Source organism: Morchella importuna (genome assembly GCF_003444635.1).
Source record: "Morchella importuna strain M04M26 chromosome Unknown Morimp01GS004, whole genome shotgun sequence".
Lineage (NCBI taxonomy): Eukaryota > Fungi > Ascomycota > Pezizomycetes > Pezizales > Morchellaceae > Morchella > Morchella importuna.
In genome coordinates, this window is record NW_025763401.1 from 1,145,604 (window position 1) to 1,159,332 (window position 13,729).

At 46.6% G+C, this 13,729-nt stretch overlaps 6 protein-coding genes across 6 annotated transcripts; 3 read left to right on the forward strand and 3 right to left on the reverse strand.

The window, feature by feature from the left end:
* On the forward strand, positions 1–877 carry LAJ45_02455 (uncharacterized protein; the record flags this gene model as incomplete). The annotated part of the gene is made up of 3 exons (XM_046112046.1): positions 1–75; positions 133–567; positions 626–877. The coding sequence occupies 3 exons, from the start codon at positions 1–3 to the stop codon at positions 875–877; spliced, it is 762 nt and encodes a 253-aa protein (XP_045974946.1).
* An 878-nt stretch (positions 878–1,755) lies between these two features.
* Positions 1,756–3,580, reverse strand: LAJ45_02456 (uncharacterized protein; the record flags this gene model as incomplete). Its single annotated transcript, XM_046112047.1, has 3 exons — positions 1,756–3,014; positions 3,068–3,167; positions 3,299–3,580. 3 exons carry the CDS (start codon positions 3,578–3,580, stop codon positions 1,756–1,758), a joined length of 1,641 nt encoding a protein of 546 aa, XP_045974947.1.
* A 1,740-nt stretch (positions 3,581–5,320) lies between these two features.
* On the forward strand, positions 5,321–5,944 carry LAJ45_02457 (uncharacterized protein; the record flags this gene model as incomplete). Its single annotated transcript, XM_046112048.1, has 1 exon — positions 5,321–5,944. One exon carries the CDS (start codon positions 5,321–5,323, stop codon positions 5,942–5,944), a length of 624 nt encoding a protein of 207 aa, XP_045974948.1.
* A 691-nt stretch (positions 5,945–6,635) lies between these two features.
* LAJ45_02458 (uncharacterized protein) lies at positions 6,636–8,426 on the reverse strand (the record flags this gene model as incomplete). Its single annotated transcript, XM_046112049.1, has 7 exons — positions 6,636–7,246; positions 7,341–7,438; positions 7,494–7,611; positions 7,703–7,855; positions 7,915–8,001; positions 8,130–8,267; positions 8,330–8,426. 7 exons carry the CDS (start codon positions 8,424–8,426, stop codon positions 6,636–6,638), a joined length of 1,302 nt encoding a protein of 433 aa, XP_045974949.1.
* A 527-nt stretch (positions 8,427–8,953) lies between these two features.
* On the forward strand, positions 8,954–10,233 carry LAJ45_02459 (uncharacterized protein; the record flags this gene model as incomplete). The annotated part of the gene is made up of 9 exons (XM_046112050.1): positions 8,954–9,000; positions 9,062–9,200; positions 9,264–9,371; positions 9,448–9,504; positions 9,559–9,754; positions 9,811–9,855; positions 9,922–9,966; positions 10,020–10,096; positions 10,171–10,233. The coding sequence occupies 9 exons, from the start codon at positions 8,954–8,956 to the stop codon at positions 10,231–10,233; spliced, it is 777 nt and encodes a 258-aa protein (XP_045974950.1).
* Positions 10,234–10,976: 743 nt separating this feature from the next.
* LAJ45_02460 (uncharacterized protein) lies at positions 10,977–11,735 on the reverse strand (the record flags this gene model as incomplete). Its single annotated transcript, XM_046112051.1, has 1 exon — positions 10,977–11,735. One exon carries the CDS (start codon positions 11,733–11,735, stop codon positions 10,977–10,979), a length of 759 nt encoding a protein of 252 aa, XP_045974951.1.
* Positions 11,736–13,729: the final 1,994 nt, after the last annotated feature.

Sequence of the window (13,729 nt, forward strand, 5' to 3'; positions counted from 1 at the left end):
ATGCCTCCAATCATTCCAGACACCACTTCTGATGTATCAAAGAAACCCATCACAGTTTATCTTACCGGGTTCGGGGTTTGTTTTCAGCCTTCCTTTTAGTCTCATAAAATCGCTAACGCCCGATATACATAGCCGTTCCGGAGCTTCACCGAGAACCCTTCCTGGCAAATAGTCTCCTCTTTCCTTCCTTCAGCTTCTGTTTCTACCGATATCTACGACATTACTATAATCCCACACCCCGCCCCTGTCAGGGTCGCCTACGAAACTATCGATACCCTTATCCCATCGCTCCATGCGGAAAAGAAATTTGATTACATTCTCCACATCGGTGTCGCAGTTCCCGGAGACTATGAGATTGAGACAGTCGCCCACGAAAAGGGATATGTAAAGGGTGATATTGATGGCCTGATCCCGGGTGGTAAAAAGGCGGACTCAGAAAAGGAAAAGAAGAACGAGACTGGCGACACGGGGAAGCGCGCCATAGAGGACACGGACGGAGGGCAGGTTTATAAGACGGAATTAGATATAGAAAGAATTATCGGAATGATGGATGCCTGTGGGATAGTGGTATGTTCTTACCCCATAGCTCTGGTAAGCAGTTTGATACTTACAGCGACGGGTATAGCCAGAGGAGACACCCGAAAAACAGCTCGTATTTAAAGAGTCGACTAATGCTGGTCGCTACTTATGTGAATATATATATCGCACTTCGCTGCGGTGTGCCGAACACTCTTCAAGGAGAGTGTTATTTCTGCATGTGCCTCCTGAAGACGACCCATATAGCATCAAAACCGGGGTGGGAATGCTTGAAAAGTTTATTATCGCCTTTGTCACCGAAGGAGAAAGGTTAAGACGAAAACAGGAAAAGGAGCTTTAAACCGCATATTATTCTTGGCTATTCGTCGGCGCCTTGGATTTTACGGATATCAATGACTTTTAGCAATAAAGTTCGAGGATCAATAAGAGCCGGCTTAGAGTAATGTGATTATTAGGTTCATGGGGAAAGAATAATGCAGACACATGTAGTTTATGATATATCGAAACAGCTGGAGTGGGTGACGGAGATGAGAGCATAGGTAAATACTTAAAGCTTTTCGCTCTATGAAAAGCATAGAGTGAATGGGAGTCTGTTATTACCTCTACGATTCTTAGTTTATTTCAATTGTTTTGGGAAGCTATGTATGTATGCACTTCTAGCTCAATGAAGTGGGGAATGTCGATATTTACATATATTATGCTATTCAGTAAAGACTCTAGAGCACTCAATTACACAATTATTCCAGCAAAGGTAATGCATAACGGTGTGCTCTATAATATCTTTAATTAGCACCCACTGATGCTACTAAAACTAGAGTTCCGGTTTTGAAAACGCCATCTGCCAAGCATTAGTACTGCACCACAAGACCGCACTAACAGTCCTAACAAAATAATATGCAACGTTCCCTCAATTATAACCCTACAAAATAAAACCTGTTCAATAAAAGTAAAAGACCTAGCCGAAGGCGAGAGAAATGCTCCATGTTTCCTCTGCGCGCTCACTACATTCGCGAAGACTGAGAGGAAGCCGTGGGTTGTAAGTTTGACCCTCAAACAAAGTTCACGCCAAGGGTATCCGATAATATTTTTGTCACAGAATAGTAACTAAGCTCACTATAATATGTGCTTTTCTTAACGGTGTTTGTTGAAGGTATCATCAAACCGAATGATTATTTCTCATTCTATAGCTAAATTTCAAGGAAATATCCCATCCTACACTTATTTCTCTGTGACATACAGATCGACATACTCATCTACGTCCAACTCCTGGACGCTCTCTAGTTTCTCACTCGCCTTCATAATATTTTCCGTTTGCGCCTTTCCAAGGTGTCCAGAAACGTGTCTCTCAAACTTCTCCAATAGTAATGGGATTCCTTCCGCACGTCTGAACTTGTGTCCAACAGGGTACTCGACTGCAACCTCGTCCAACACAGTTCCGTCATTGAGGGTAATCTGAATGGCGTTTCCGATACTCCTCTTGTCCGGCGCATGGTACTCAAGAGAGTAGTTCTTGTCCTCAATACACTCCATCTTGGCTCTCAGCTCATCGATTCTAGGATCCGAAGCAACTTCGTCGGTGTAATCCTGAGCAGTGAGACGGCCGTAGATGAGAGGAACAGCAACCATGTATTGGATGCAGTGATCACGATCAGCATAGTTGTTCAAAGGTCCCTTCTTGTCGATGATCCTGATCGCAGCCTCCTGAGTCCGAATGCGGACTGAGGCAATGTCATCGGTAGTCTTTCCAAGGCGCTTGAGCTCACTATGAAGAGTCATGGCAGCTTCGCAAGCTGTCTGAGAGTGGAATTCGGCAGGGAAGGAGATCTTGAAGAGGACGTTCTCCATCACGTATGAACCATAAGGACGCTGAAACTTGAAGCCCTCGGACTTGAAAAGAACGTCGTAGAAACCCCATGTTTTGGCGGTAAGGACAGATGGAATACCTCCCATTCCCTTCTTAACCATCAATGCAAGATTGACAGCTCTAGAACAAGCATCACCGGCAGCCCATGACTTCCGGGACATTGTGTTAGGAACATGGCGGTAAGTACGGAGAGACTGGCCATCAACCCATGCCTGTGAAACAGCATCAATGGTTTGGTCGCGGTTGAGTCCAAGAAGCTTGGACACAACCGCGGTGGTAGCGACCTTGACGAGAACAACGTGGTCAAGACCAACACGGTTGAAGGAGTTTTCTAGGGCAAGGCATCCCTGGATTTCGTGTGCTTTTATCATGGCTTCAAGGACATCCTTGATCTTAGGTGCGGCAAGCCCCTTAGCCTTGTTGGTACGGGCAAGCCAATCCGCTACCGCAAGAATACCACCCAAGTTATCAGAGGGATGACCCCACTCAGCGGCAAGCCAGCAGTCGTTGTAGTCGAGCCATCTAATGGCAGTACCAATGTTGAAAGCTCCACGGATTGGGTCAAGCTGGTAAGGAGTTCCAGGAACCTTGGTACCGTTTGGAACGACGGTGTCTGGTAAACCTTTTTAGTTTCGAGATATTGAGGGAGGGGAATACAAGATATACCTTCCACAACAGGCCCTAAAAGATCCGTGCATTGAGGAAATTTCAATGCCTCCAGACCGCATCCCAAGGTATCGATAAGGCACAGACGGGCAGTTTCCCACTACCCCACTTTATTAGAACAGCTTTCCCCAACTAGCCATAATATCTCAATTGCATCAGAAATTCTAGACAAATGCCTAGAAGCGGGTGAAATGATGGAATACGCCCACTAGAGAAGAGGGGTGCACATACAGCTAGAGGAGAAGTAATCTCGTAGTTGTGAACATAATCAGCAATGTCCTGGAGAACCTGATCAGGCTCAGGTTTTTCGTTCTGGTTCACGATTCCGTGAACGGTGCTCTGTCTTGAGGACATTGTGGAGAACGTTCGTGGTGATGTGATAGGCCTCTGGTATGCCACTGGTGTGGACGACGAGCGGACTGAGATCTGACGGCAGAGCGCGGGGGAAATACGACGAGAAACCGCACGAGGGACGGCAGCAGACCTTGACAGGGAACGTGCCAAAAAGGACATGATCTAAAATATGAGGCAGGAGACAAACACCAATTGATTGATGATAATTGTAGAATGCGGGGAAAGGGCAGAGAGGGAGGAGAGAAGTCAAATCATGTGAATAATATTGCGGGCGGAGGGAAAGGTTGGCAGGAGCCGACAGTAGCCTTCCCCGTGGCCGAGCCGAGGACAACCACCACCACCTGCAGTCTCCGGCGGTCTGATACATGATCAACCCTAACCCTCAGAATACCCCACAGAGCTGTCAGGGCTCGGTGATGTGAGATAGGAAGCTGTTGGTTGACAATGGTTGTTATTGGCTGGAACTGGCTAAAGCTCGGAGAATACATCATGTAGTCAAACAGAATGGGGGAACTGTATCGGGAACTTGTAAGCTTCGGGTGCCGTGCCGCATAAGCCTCGACCGGGACGTCTCACACCACTATTGTCTCGGATCTACTACTCTAGAGTAGGTTCATACTCGTAAACACCTAGAGTACAGTAGTGGCATGTAGCAGTGCTAAGAGTATTTTACCTAAAGAGCTGTCCGTCAGCGATGTTCGAGTGAGAAACTGTGTTTAAGGCTAAGCCCTTGCCTTAACTACATGTATCATGATGTATGTACAGCTTGCAAGCTTACATACGTGTACTTGGCGGTACATGTATGGGCTAGGTCCGTACTCTAGGCTACGAAAGTCCACGTGGCAAAGGAAAATCAGTCTGCGCTTCTATGCCGGACCTCATGTGTGGCTGCGATAGTGTAGGCACGCACTTACCTACATGTAGTACCTACCACTTGTAGCTTATACACGTACTGTAGACAGCTGATGATTAGAGATATTGGGTCATATACACATGTATATATTCCTAATATTACCTAAAGCTTGAAACATCGGTATGGCTATGTAGGTACTTGACATTCTTGTTTATATAGGTATTTTAAGTAAGAAACTCTACTCGCAGGTATAAAGCACGCCATGTAATTATTAGATCTAGAGTAGTACCCTATAGTAATCAGCCGTTGCACAAAGCCACAAGATCCTGCTTGAGCCCCAGGCTCATCGACCATGTGGACCATGTGGCACAGGTATCGGCCGCCATGTCTACCGGATTTGGTTGGCCTTACCGGATACTGAACCGGTCAACTACAATTCATCCAGAGAACATCATCGAAAATAAAAGTCTTGATGCAAATACACAAAATTCCAGTAGTTTATACAGGTAACTCTAAAAAGTATTTTCTAAAGCAACGCCTCCATTTCCACCGAGACTCCTTTCATTCCTGGTGCGTCATTTCAGCTAGCTTCCCGTTTTTCTTGGGATTCAAAAGAGATAGGATTCGCAAAACATGACAGTTTCAAAAGCAGTAGATATTGGCAGATTAACACCACGCATTATTTCTAAACTTACCTTTCCTGTTAGCTATCCTCAGTACTAAAGAGGCACAGCACAGTATATGCCCTATTATTATCAACAGACGTCACAATTTCGGTACTCAGTATAAAATCCCACCGTTCCCTTGAATTAATGGCATCCCCATATCGTTTCCGTTCATTAACCCTCCACACCCGTTTGGTTACTCTTTTACTACTATTACTCCACACGGTCCCTACAGCTTGTTTTTCGGCTTCAATCAACGCCGGCGGTATCAGGCACGGGTTGGCCCAACGTGACCCAGTTAGACTTCGTACTGGACCCTTCGTCCCCACTAGTCCCACAGTCAACTTTTCAACAAACAAAACATCATCTTTGAATCGAAAAATGATATTCATCATTTTAGGAGTAATCTGTGGCCTGATATTCGTAGCTCTTCTCTGCTTTGCCGCCCTATGCGTGATTAAAGCTCTGCAGCGCCGCCGAGTTCGTGCGGCATCTCACTCGATTAATACCCGTCGAGAATCAACCGACTCTATCTGGGGAATTCCAGAGGAACCCCATTCTGCGTATGCAAGAGATGATCGGATTCCATACGACTATCCTCAACTCAATCAAACCTCGCTGGGAACAGCCACAATCCCTCACGGTGGGATGTCAGAAAAGGATCTCAATTTTCCCGCGTGGAAGAGTAAAGATCTTACTTCCCCTGCAAAATGGAACCAACCTTCGCCGGCGTATCATGAGGACGGATACACGGGTATCCCGCCGTACGATCTCGAGAAGGGAAACAACTATTCTCGCGAAAGTCTTCCACCTATGGTACCATCAAAAAACCTTGATGAGAAGCCTCGAGACACAACCAGCGCTATAATTGAGGATAGATTCGGGCCAAGTGTGATCAATAGGAGCGAGACCAGGAGTAGTTATGAAAGCTATCGAAAAACAATAACAACGCCGGGAGCGAGACCACCAACTACGCCGAAGCCTCAGCAACTAAATATGATTTAATTAGATGATTGCGGCGGGTACGCTTAGGTTAGGTTAGATCATCATTACGGTTGATCACTATTTTCTTCTCGTGTATTTCCTGGAGAAATTTTATAGACTGGTCCTGGCGTTTAGTGGGGGGCGTTTCGTTTAATACTGTAAATTTGGGTTTGCACTTTTGGCGTTATACTTTGTTTCTTTTTCATCTCTTCGGTACTATGCCATTTCATTATATTCCGCCTGGGATAGTTGTAGGAAATCTATAAGGATAACAAATTCAACCCCATGGGACAGATATACTTATATAATTATGCTGCATGTACCCAATATCTTGAACCCGGCGCCTACATGTACCTAGCAACACTAGCCAAACGTAGACAATTATTTCAATTATTAGAAGACATCGGCGCAGGGTGTCGCTGGAGTATGACCGTATCATGTTTGACTGTAATGATATATCGATCATGCCAATTTGAAACCTCGCGATACTCGATCAAACTATAGATGTAGAATGCCACCCGGAGCTAGGGAACTTATTCTGCTCTCATCGTTCTGGTTGTGGTGCCTGGGGTTTTCTTTTTTTTTTCTTTCTGGGGGGGGGGGGGGGGTAGTTAGATAGTAAATACTTGTAATCGTGCCGGCCATAAAGGATCAAAACACAGATAATGGATTATTCGTAATAGGTACAACTCTTAGATCTTCTCATGAAGCTTCAAACAGTCTCGACATATCTTTTAACTTCCCAATCTGTCACCGCCTCTTCCCAAAGCCGCCACTCATGTTCTCTGGTTCCTGTAAAATGCTCCACAAAATCATTTCCAAGTACCTCTCGTGCTACACTTCCCTCTTCTTTCATCTTCCTAACACCCTCCATCAAATTCCTTGCCAATCGCTCCCCGCTCCCAGTTTCATCGCCCTTTCCGAGAGGGGGGGTTGTGAGCTCGATCTTTTTCTCGATACCGCGCAAGCCCGTGGCAAGGATCGCAGCGAGAACGTAAAATGGGTTTGTATCCGCCCCAGGAGTTCGTATTTCGAAGCGAGTGGATTTTGGTGAGGCTGTCGGCGGAGCTATGAGACGTATGGAAGCTGCACGATGCTCAAGACCCCAAGACACAGTTACAGGTGCCCAGAAGTTTTCAACCAGGCGTTTATAGGAGTTTACTGTTGGCGCTAGTATAGGCATTATAGATGGAAGACCTTCCAACATTCCCGCCAAAAAATGACGCCCCAAGTCGGAAAGGTGTAATACATCCGAATATGGAGGGTTTGTGTCGGGCTCAGACCGAGCAAAAAGATTCTTGCCCTCCGAATCGACCAGGGATACTAGAAGTCGGAATACAATTAGTCGTGAACTTCGTGGCATGTTTGAATGGCGCATGGAATATGTAAATAATCAGCTAACTAAGAGAATACTTACTGTGCATATGTCCCGAATTTCCAGGCAATCCTTCTTTTGGTTTTGCCATGAAACATGGCATTATTCCATATTTCGACCCCAACGCTTTGACAACATATCTAATTGGAAAGGTTGAGTTCGCCAGGTTTTTATACATGGGAAGTATTGGCTCACTTGAATAAACTGGCTCGATCAGCCATCAGAGAGACCTCCCCAAACTCCAAAGCAGCTTCGTAAACTCCAGGCCCTGACTCTGTATGCCAACCCTCTATTGGGACATTGAATTTCTTGCCTAGACACAATGTTACTTTTTGATTTTTCCATATCTAGGCTAAGCCTAGTTAGGTATTTCCCTGTACAGGTTTGAAAATTAGAAAACTTACATGTATCAAAAATTCTATAATAAAACTCCTGGTTTTGAACTGGTCTGGTGAGAGAATAACCAAACATTCCTGGTGTCAGGTGCTCTAGATCTATCCCGCTTCCTGCCTTTACGCTTTTTGAAGTTTCCTGAAAATTGAAAAATTCGTATTCGGCTTCAAGGACGTTTAGTGTTAGAGTTTTCCACTAATTTATCTAAAGATAAAAGACAAACCTCCAGCCATGGCTTTCCACCCCCTCTCTCCCACTCTACTCACAACAGTCCCTAATAGCCCTCTTGGGCAAGGTGGTACTGGTTGCTCTGAGACAGGGTCATGAAAAGTAACCAAAAAGAATGGTACGCCGTGTGAGCCGCTCGTATGATCCCCCCAGCATCTTCCCAGGGTATTCTTCTGAAGCTTTGGAGGTCTATCTTCGCTAAAAGATCACGGTATCCGTTCTGGGCGTTGGATATGAGAAGTTCGCGAAAGTATGTTTTGTCATGCATGTCCCATCCGAAGATTACAGAGCAAAACCCGAAACCAGATTCTACAACTGATAAAAACTTCTTTTTGGATATAAGCTTCCCTATAAGCCCAAAATATTAGTTTGGTACCAAGCGCTCGTACTTCGGGCTCACATGTACTTACCGCGCAGCTGCCCATCCACATCTACTCCAGCGAGCTTCACTTTATCATCACCAGCCAGCTCTGCAGTGATCGTCTCGAGAGTATATACTTCTGCCATGGCGTTGCAGGTGTCCTTTTTAAAACTGTATGCAGCTTTGTTATAAATAGGCGCTTTCTCCAACAGACTTGTAGTGAGGAGGTTACGGATCTTAGAGTGGGGAGTTGATTTTGGAGGACCAAGGATACATACAACTATATGTACCTACGTATACTTGCTGCACTATGTATCCAAGTATCTTAGCTCAGAGGACGACTTCTCACTGTGCGTGACCCCTGTATTGTCAGCGGCTTATCAGTCAATCATTGTACTACCTGTAGATAGCGTCCAAAACCTCGTAGCTACAGCCAAGCCAAAAAATTCCCCGCTTCAGTAACGTTAACCCAGATAGCTAGACAGATAAGCGCCACAAAAATAGAGTAGATGCCCCGCTTCTAAAGTGAGGTAGAAGATATCAAGAAAGGCATAGCTTAGATGTCCGGAACGTTACGAGTTAAACCCCACTCATATAAAGGTCTCTCTCCCATTCTCCCTGTTCTATCAGACAACGTTGCCATATTTAAAACTGATATCATACCATATTCACAATGGGAAGACTCGATGGAAAGAACTGTATTGTTACTGGAGCCGCTGGGTATGATATGCCCTACCAATTATGCAGCATATCTTGAAGTCTGACTGGCGTTTGTGAACAGCGGTATCGGCCTCGAAACAGCAATTCTGTTCGCCCAGAACGGTGCCTCTGTCATGATGTCAGATGTCAATACGGGTCAATTGGAGATTGCACTCGCCAAGGCAAAAAAGCTTGTCCCCGGAGCTAGAATCGAGTCCCATGTACGTATATATGTGTGATGCTCCCAATCTTCTTTCACTGAGAAATCTAACGCAGGAAAATAGCAAGCCGACGTTTCAGTAGAGCCTGAGGTCGAGAATCTGGTGGCAGCGTTAGATAGTTGGGGTGGGGTTGATGTTATATTCAATAACGCTGGTATCATGCACATGGATGTAAGTTTACCTATATAAGTTGTTAAAAAAAAAAGCAAATTCTAGACTGCTTTTATTTCTAACATATTAATTTTAGGATGGCGATGCTATCAGTTGTACGGAGGATGTCTGGGATCTGACGCAGAAAATTAATGTACTTCGATCCCTAGTTCTCTCTGCTACATGGAAATTCTCATTAGAAATCTAGGTTAAAGGCGTTTGGTACGGTTGCAAACATGCCGTTCTGTCATTCCGCAAGCACAACAAGAAAAAGGCATCGGTCATCAACACCGCCTCTGTTGTTGCTCTCGTCGGCAGCGCTACTGCACAGGTGGCATATACCGCTTCTAAGGGCGCAGTTTTGGCAATGACGAGAGAATTGGCCATGGTGCATGCTAGAGAAGGTTTGCATTGAGTTCCACCAAGTGCACTCTGATATCTACTAACATCTATTAAACAGGTTTCCGCTTCAACTCATTGTGCCCAGCTCCCCTAAATACTCCACGTAAGTTACAATCTATGGGCTAGTTAATTCCTCACCTTCACAAGCGCAACACTAAAACCACAACAGTCCTCCAGAATTTCTTGGGCGACGATCAAGCAAAGCGCCACCGCCGTGAAATCCATTTCCCCACCGGAAGATTCGGGGAGGCCATTGAACAGGCGCAGATGGTTGTCTTTTGGCAAGCGATGAGAGCAGCTTCGTCATCGGCCAGGAGATGATTGTTGATGGTGGCATGACAAGGGTAAGCTTAAACTCATTAACTACCATTTTACTCCCCAGAGCGCCGCGGTTTACTAACTCCTTTTTAATCGATAGGCTTATGTCACTCCGGAGGGACCATCAGTCCCAGCACCTCTGAACAACGCATTTGGTCGTTGAACGATCATTTATCTATAATTAGTTATATGTATTAAGGCTAGGGTTCGGGGGTGTCGAACCTCCTGTCAGAACTTATTTATTTTGGGGATTATTAGGTTTCCTTTTAGTTTTTTGGGTGGCAATGAATGAGTTGCGGTTTTTGGTATGGAGTGCAGCATAACTGCGAGTCGAGTTTAAGGTGGAAAGTATGGGGACGGACTATGTATTTTAAGTATTTAATTATCTTATATTATCTACTTAGCACTTGATACTTACGACATATTGGTTACCTGCTTTTCAATTACACCAACACACATAATGCGTGACCATGTAAGTACAACTACAGACATATAGCGTCTTTATTGAGTGTCTGGGGCGTATTTCATTCCATTTGCACAGTTATCAAAACAATAAAATATTTGGATGCACTACTTTCGGTATGTATGTACCCTTCCAATAGCACCCCCAACTACACGCATCTCTACTACACACACGAAGAAAAAGTCACAAAATGAACCTCAATTGATACCGCGTAGTCATTAAAAGATCGTATAAATTAGCTATAAACCTACTGCTCATTTAAATCCCAAGCCATGAATAAACAAATAAAAAAAAAGAGAACCAAAAGGAATGAAAATATGCCAAACGCCAACAGATCTAAAACTAAACCATAACCAAACATATCCAACACAACGAAGCGAAGTAGAAAAAAGGAAATCATGACCCTATGCTACACGAGAAGTCACCAATTAAACAAACCCCCTCTACCACTTCTCGCCATCAGCCCACGGCTTCGACTCATCCAAGACCTCGATGATGAGCCCGTGATTCCAGCTCCAGTTTGCGCTGCTCTTGATCGTGCCCGCGCCCCTAACCTCATACCCGGTAGGCTTGGTAGGACAATCAAAATCCGTCTTCTCCGCCGTGAGCAGCAGCGAGTCCCCATTCGAAGCATCGCCCAACTGCAGCCTCTCCTGCTGGTCATCCTTCGGCCCCGGCAGAAAACTCGCAATCCTCGTAGCACCCGAGACCGGTTTGTTATTGTACGTAGTCTTATCCGTGACCTCGCCGCTGATGAGCGCATATACATCCTGCGACCCGTACCCGTTCGTGCCGTCGCCGGCGGAGAAGGCAAAGTGGAAGCGGCACTTCTTGCCCGCGTGAGTCGAGTTGAACTCGAACGCCATGTAGGTGTCGGGGCCGATCTGCTTCGTCTCGAAGATTGTGGTGTCGGGCTGCGCGGCCTCAACGGAGACTTGCAGATAGGCGCCGAGCGCAGTGACGCCGTTGGGGAGCATCACGGGCAGCTGGTAGCCTTGGAGTGGGAGTGGAGGGGTGACGGGCGGGCCGGTGGGTGTTGCGAAGGGCGTTGCCGCATCGGAGACGGGCGTGGGACTGGGCCCGTCGACGGTCACGGTTTTGACGACGGTTGCGGTGCTTTGTGGGCTGCAGACGGGGGTGGGCGCGGCGCTGGAGAGGGTCGCCGCGAGGGAGAGGAGGGTGATTGCGATGAAGGACTTCATTTTTGCGGAATTGGCTGTGTGTTTTGTGGGAAAAAACGGGAGAAAATGAAGCTCGGGAAGAAGAAGAAGCTGGAAAGTATCTGTTCAGGATGCGGTGGACCCGAGAGATAGTGGTGGGATTGTTTGCAGATGGGGGGGACTTTCACTTCAACTTATACCATATGCAAATGGCTGTGGATCTGCCTGAATGCTTACCAGACAAGGTAATGCAAGTGCAGATACAGTAAGACAGGCTGCTGGACTGAGATGTCGATTATCTTGACTCCTGCGAGTCAGAAAAAACCGTCAGGGTGCGGCCGACATACAGCCTACGGCTTAGTACGTGCATGCGCCGGGGGTGGAGGTCGGTCAACGACAGGGGACGGCGGTGGTGGTGGTGGTGGAGGTTGGGGGATGCATGGGCTTGCCTGCTTGCCTGCTTGCCTACTTGCTACCTTCTCCAGAGAGTGCCCCGAGTAGAGTGCTCTGATATTGCGCCTATCATGCAGAGTATCTGTCGAGACTCTCGAGTAGGTAGCTGGTAGAGAGACGGTACTCGAGCAGAGTCGCACTTACCTAGGCTCTAGAGAGAGAGAGTGCATATCCCACTACTACTAACTAGGGCCAGGACAGGGCTCAACGACTGGCTGCCCGACCTCAACTCCCCCCTTACCTATTCAAAAAAGCAGAGAGCGAGCTCGTCCGATAGCTCCAGTTCGTTCACTCACTCACAGCTCGTTCACTGACATCAATGGCGCTCACTGAATTCATAATGGACTGATTTGAAAACGACCACTCTGCTCTACCACAATCGAGAGCATGACCTCTCTACTCTACTCTACCTCCGATTCCTCCACAGCTCCTACCCACTCGTCGTGATGATGCGGGGTGGGGTGCCATGCATAGGGCTGCACAAAGGTAATAATAGAGCACTTCCAGCCAAGCAGGCATCGCCCCGGATTCACCAATCCCAAACCCTGAGTTACAATATAAAGTAAGTATCTTTGCACAGCCCCAGCCACCACCATGACATCCGAACTCTAATAATCGTAGCAAAAAAAAAAAAAACAACTCTATTTTATCCACATGCCCGCCCCCAGTAAGTCAGTAAGTCGGTCAAATTAAGAGTACATATCAATACATGTAGTAATAGTAATCCGTAGCAGCGTTTCTATTTCTCCCTCTCTCTAGCTCACGCATGTTCATTCCTGGTCACTCGTGGTTTGTTTACTCCGGACCCTCCAGAATAGCTCTTTGCTGTGCATCCGTGCCACAAAAAAAACACTACCTAGAGTACTTAGAGTAGAAACAGACAAGAACGCGGGTGCAAAAGGCTCCGTTCCGCAACGCATTGTAGGCCAAGAAGCACTTGGTGGGGCTACCTTCAGGGCTCCAGCCAACCACAGCCCAGAGCTACCTCCACTCGTCGATCCCTCGCCATCACGGCTGAAAAAGACCTCTGGGTGATCAGTCAACCGGCCGGCTTAATGCCGAGAAAAAAAGGGCACCTTGATGATGGACATGTCACCAATTAGCAAAAGTAACAAAGTAGCCCTCTAGACTATTTTGGGAAGCATGAACTGCAACGATCGTTGTGTTGCGGGGTTTTGAGACACGAATTGGGGGAAATTGTGGACTTGGCTCATGCGTCCAATGGGCGATGGATTCTGAGGTTGCCGGGTTGAGGCTGTCTGTTGTTGTGGTGCCGATTCTGGCGAGTGCATGCAGCCTCGTGGAAGGGACCGGGATAAAAGATCATGGCTTGGGATTGGTGTGTTTTGTTTCCTTGGTCGGGCGGGAGCGATCTGGATCTGACGCTTTCAACGGATCAGTCATAGAGCATCACGCGGTTTTTCTCTCGCGAGTCCTGTTGATGTCGAAGGTTACACTCTGTGATGCAGTCTAGCATGAGATATCACTCGACAACGAACCCCACACCACCAGTTACACAAACATTGACTGGAATGTGGCTCTAATTACCGCCATAACTCGAAAAATTGGCTAGCTTCCAGAGA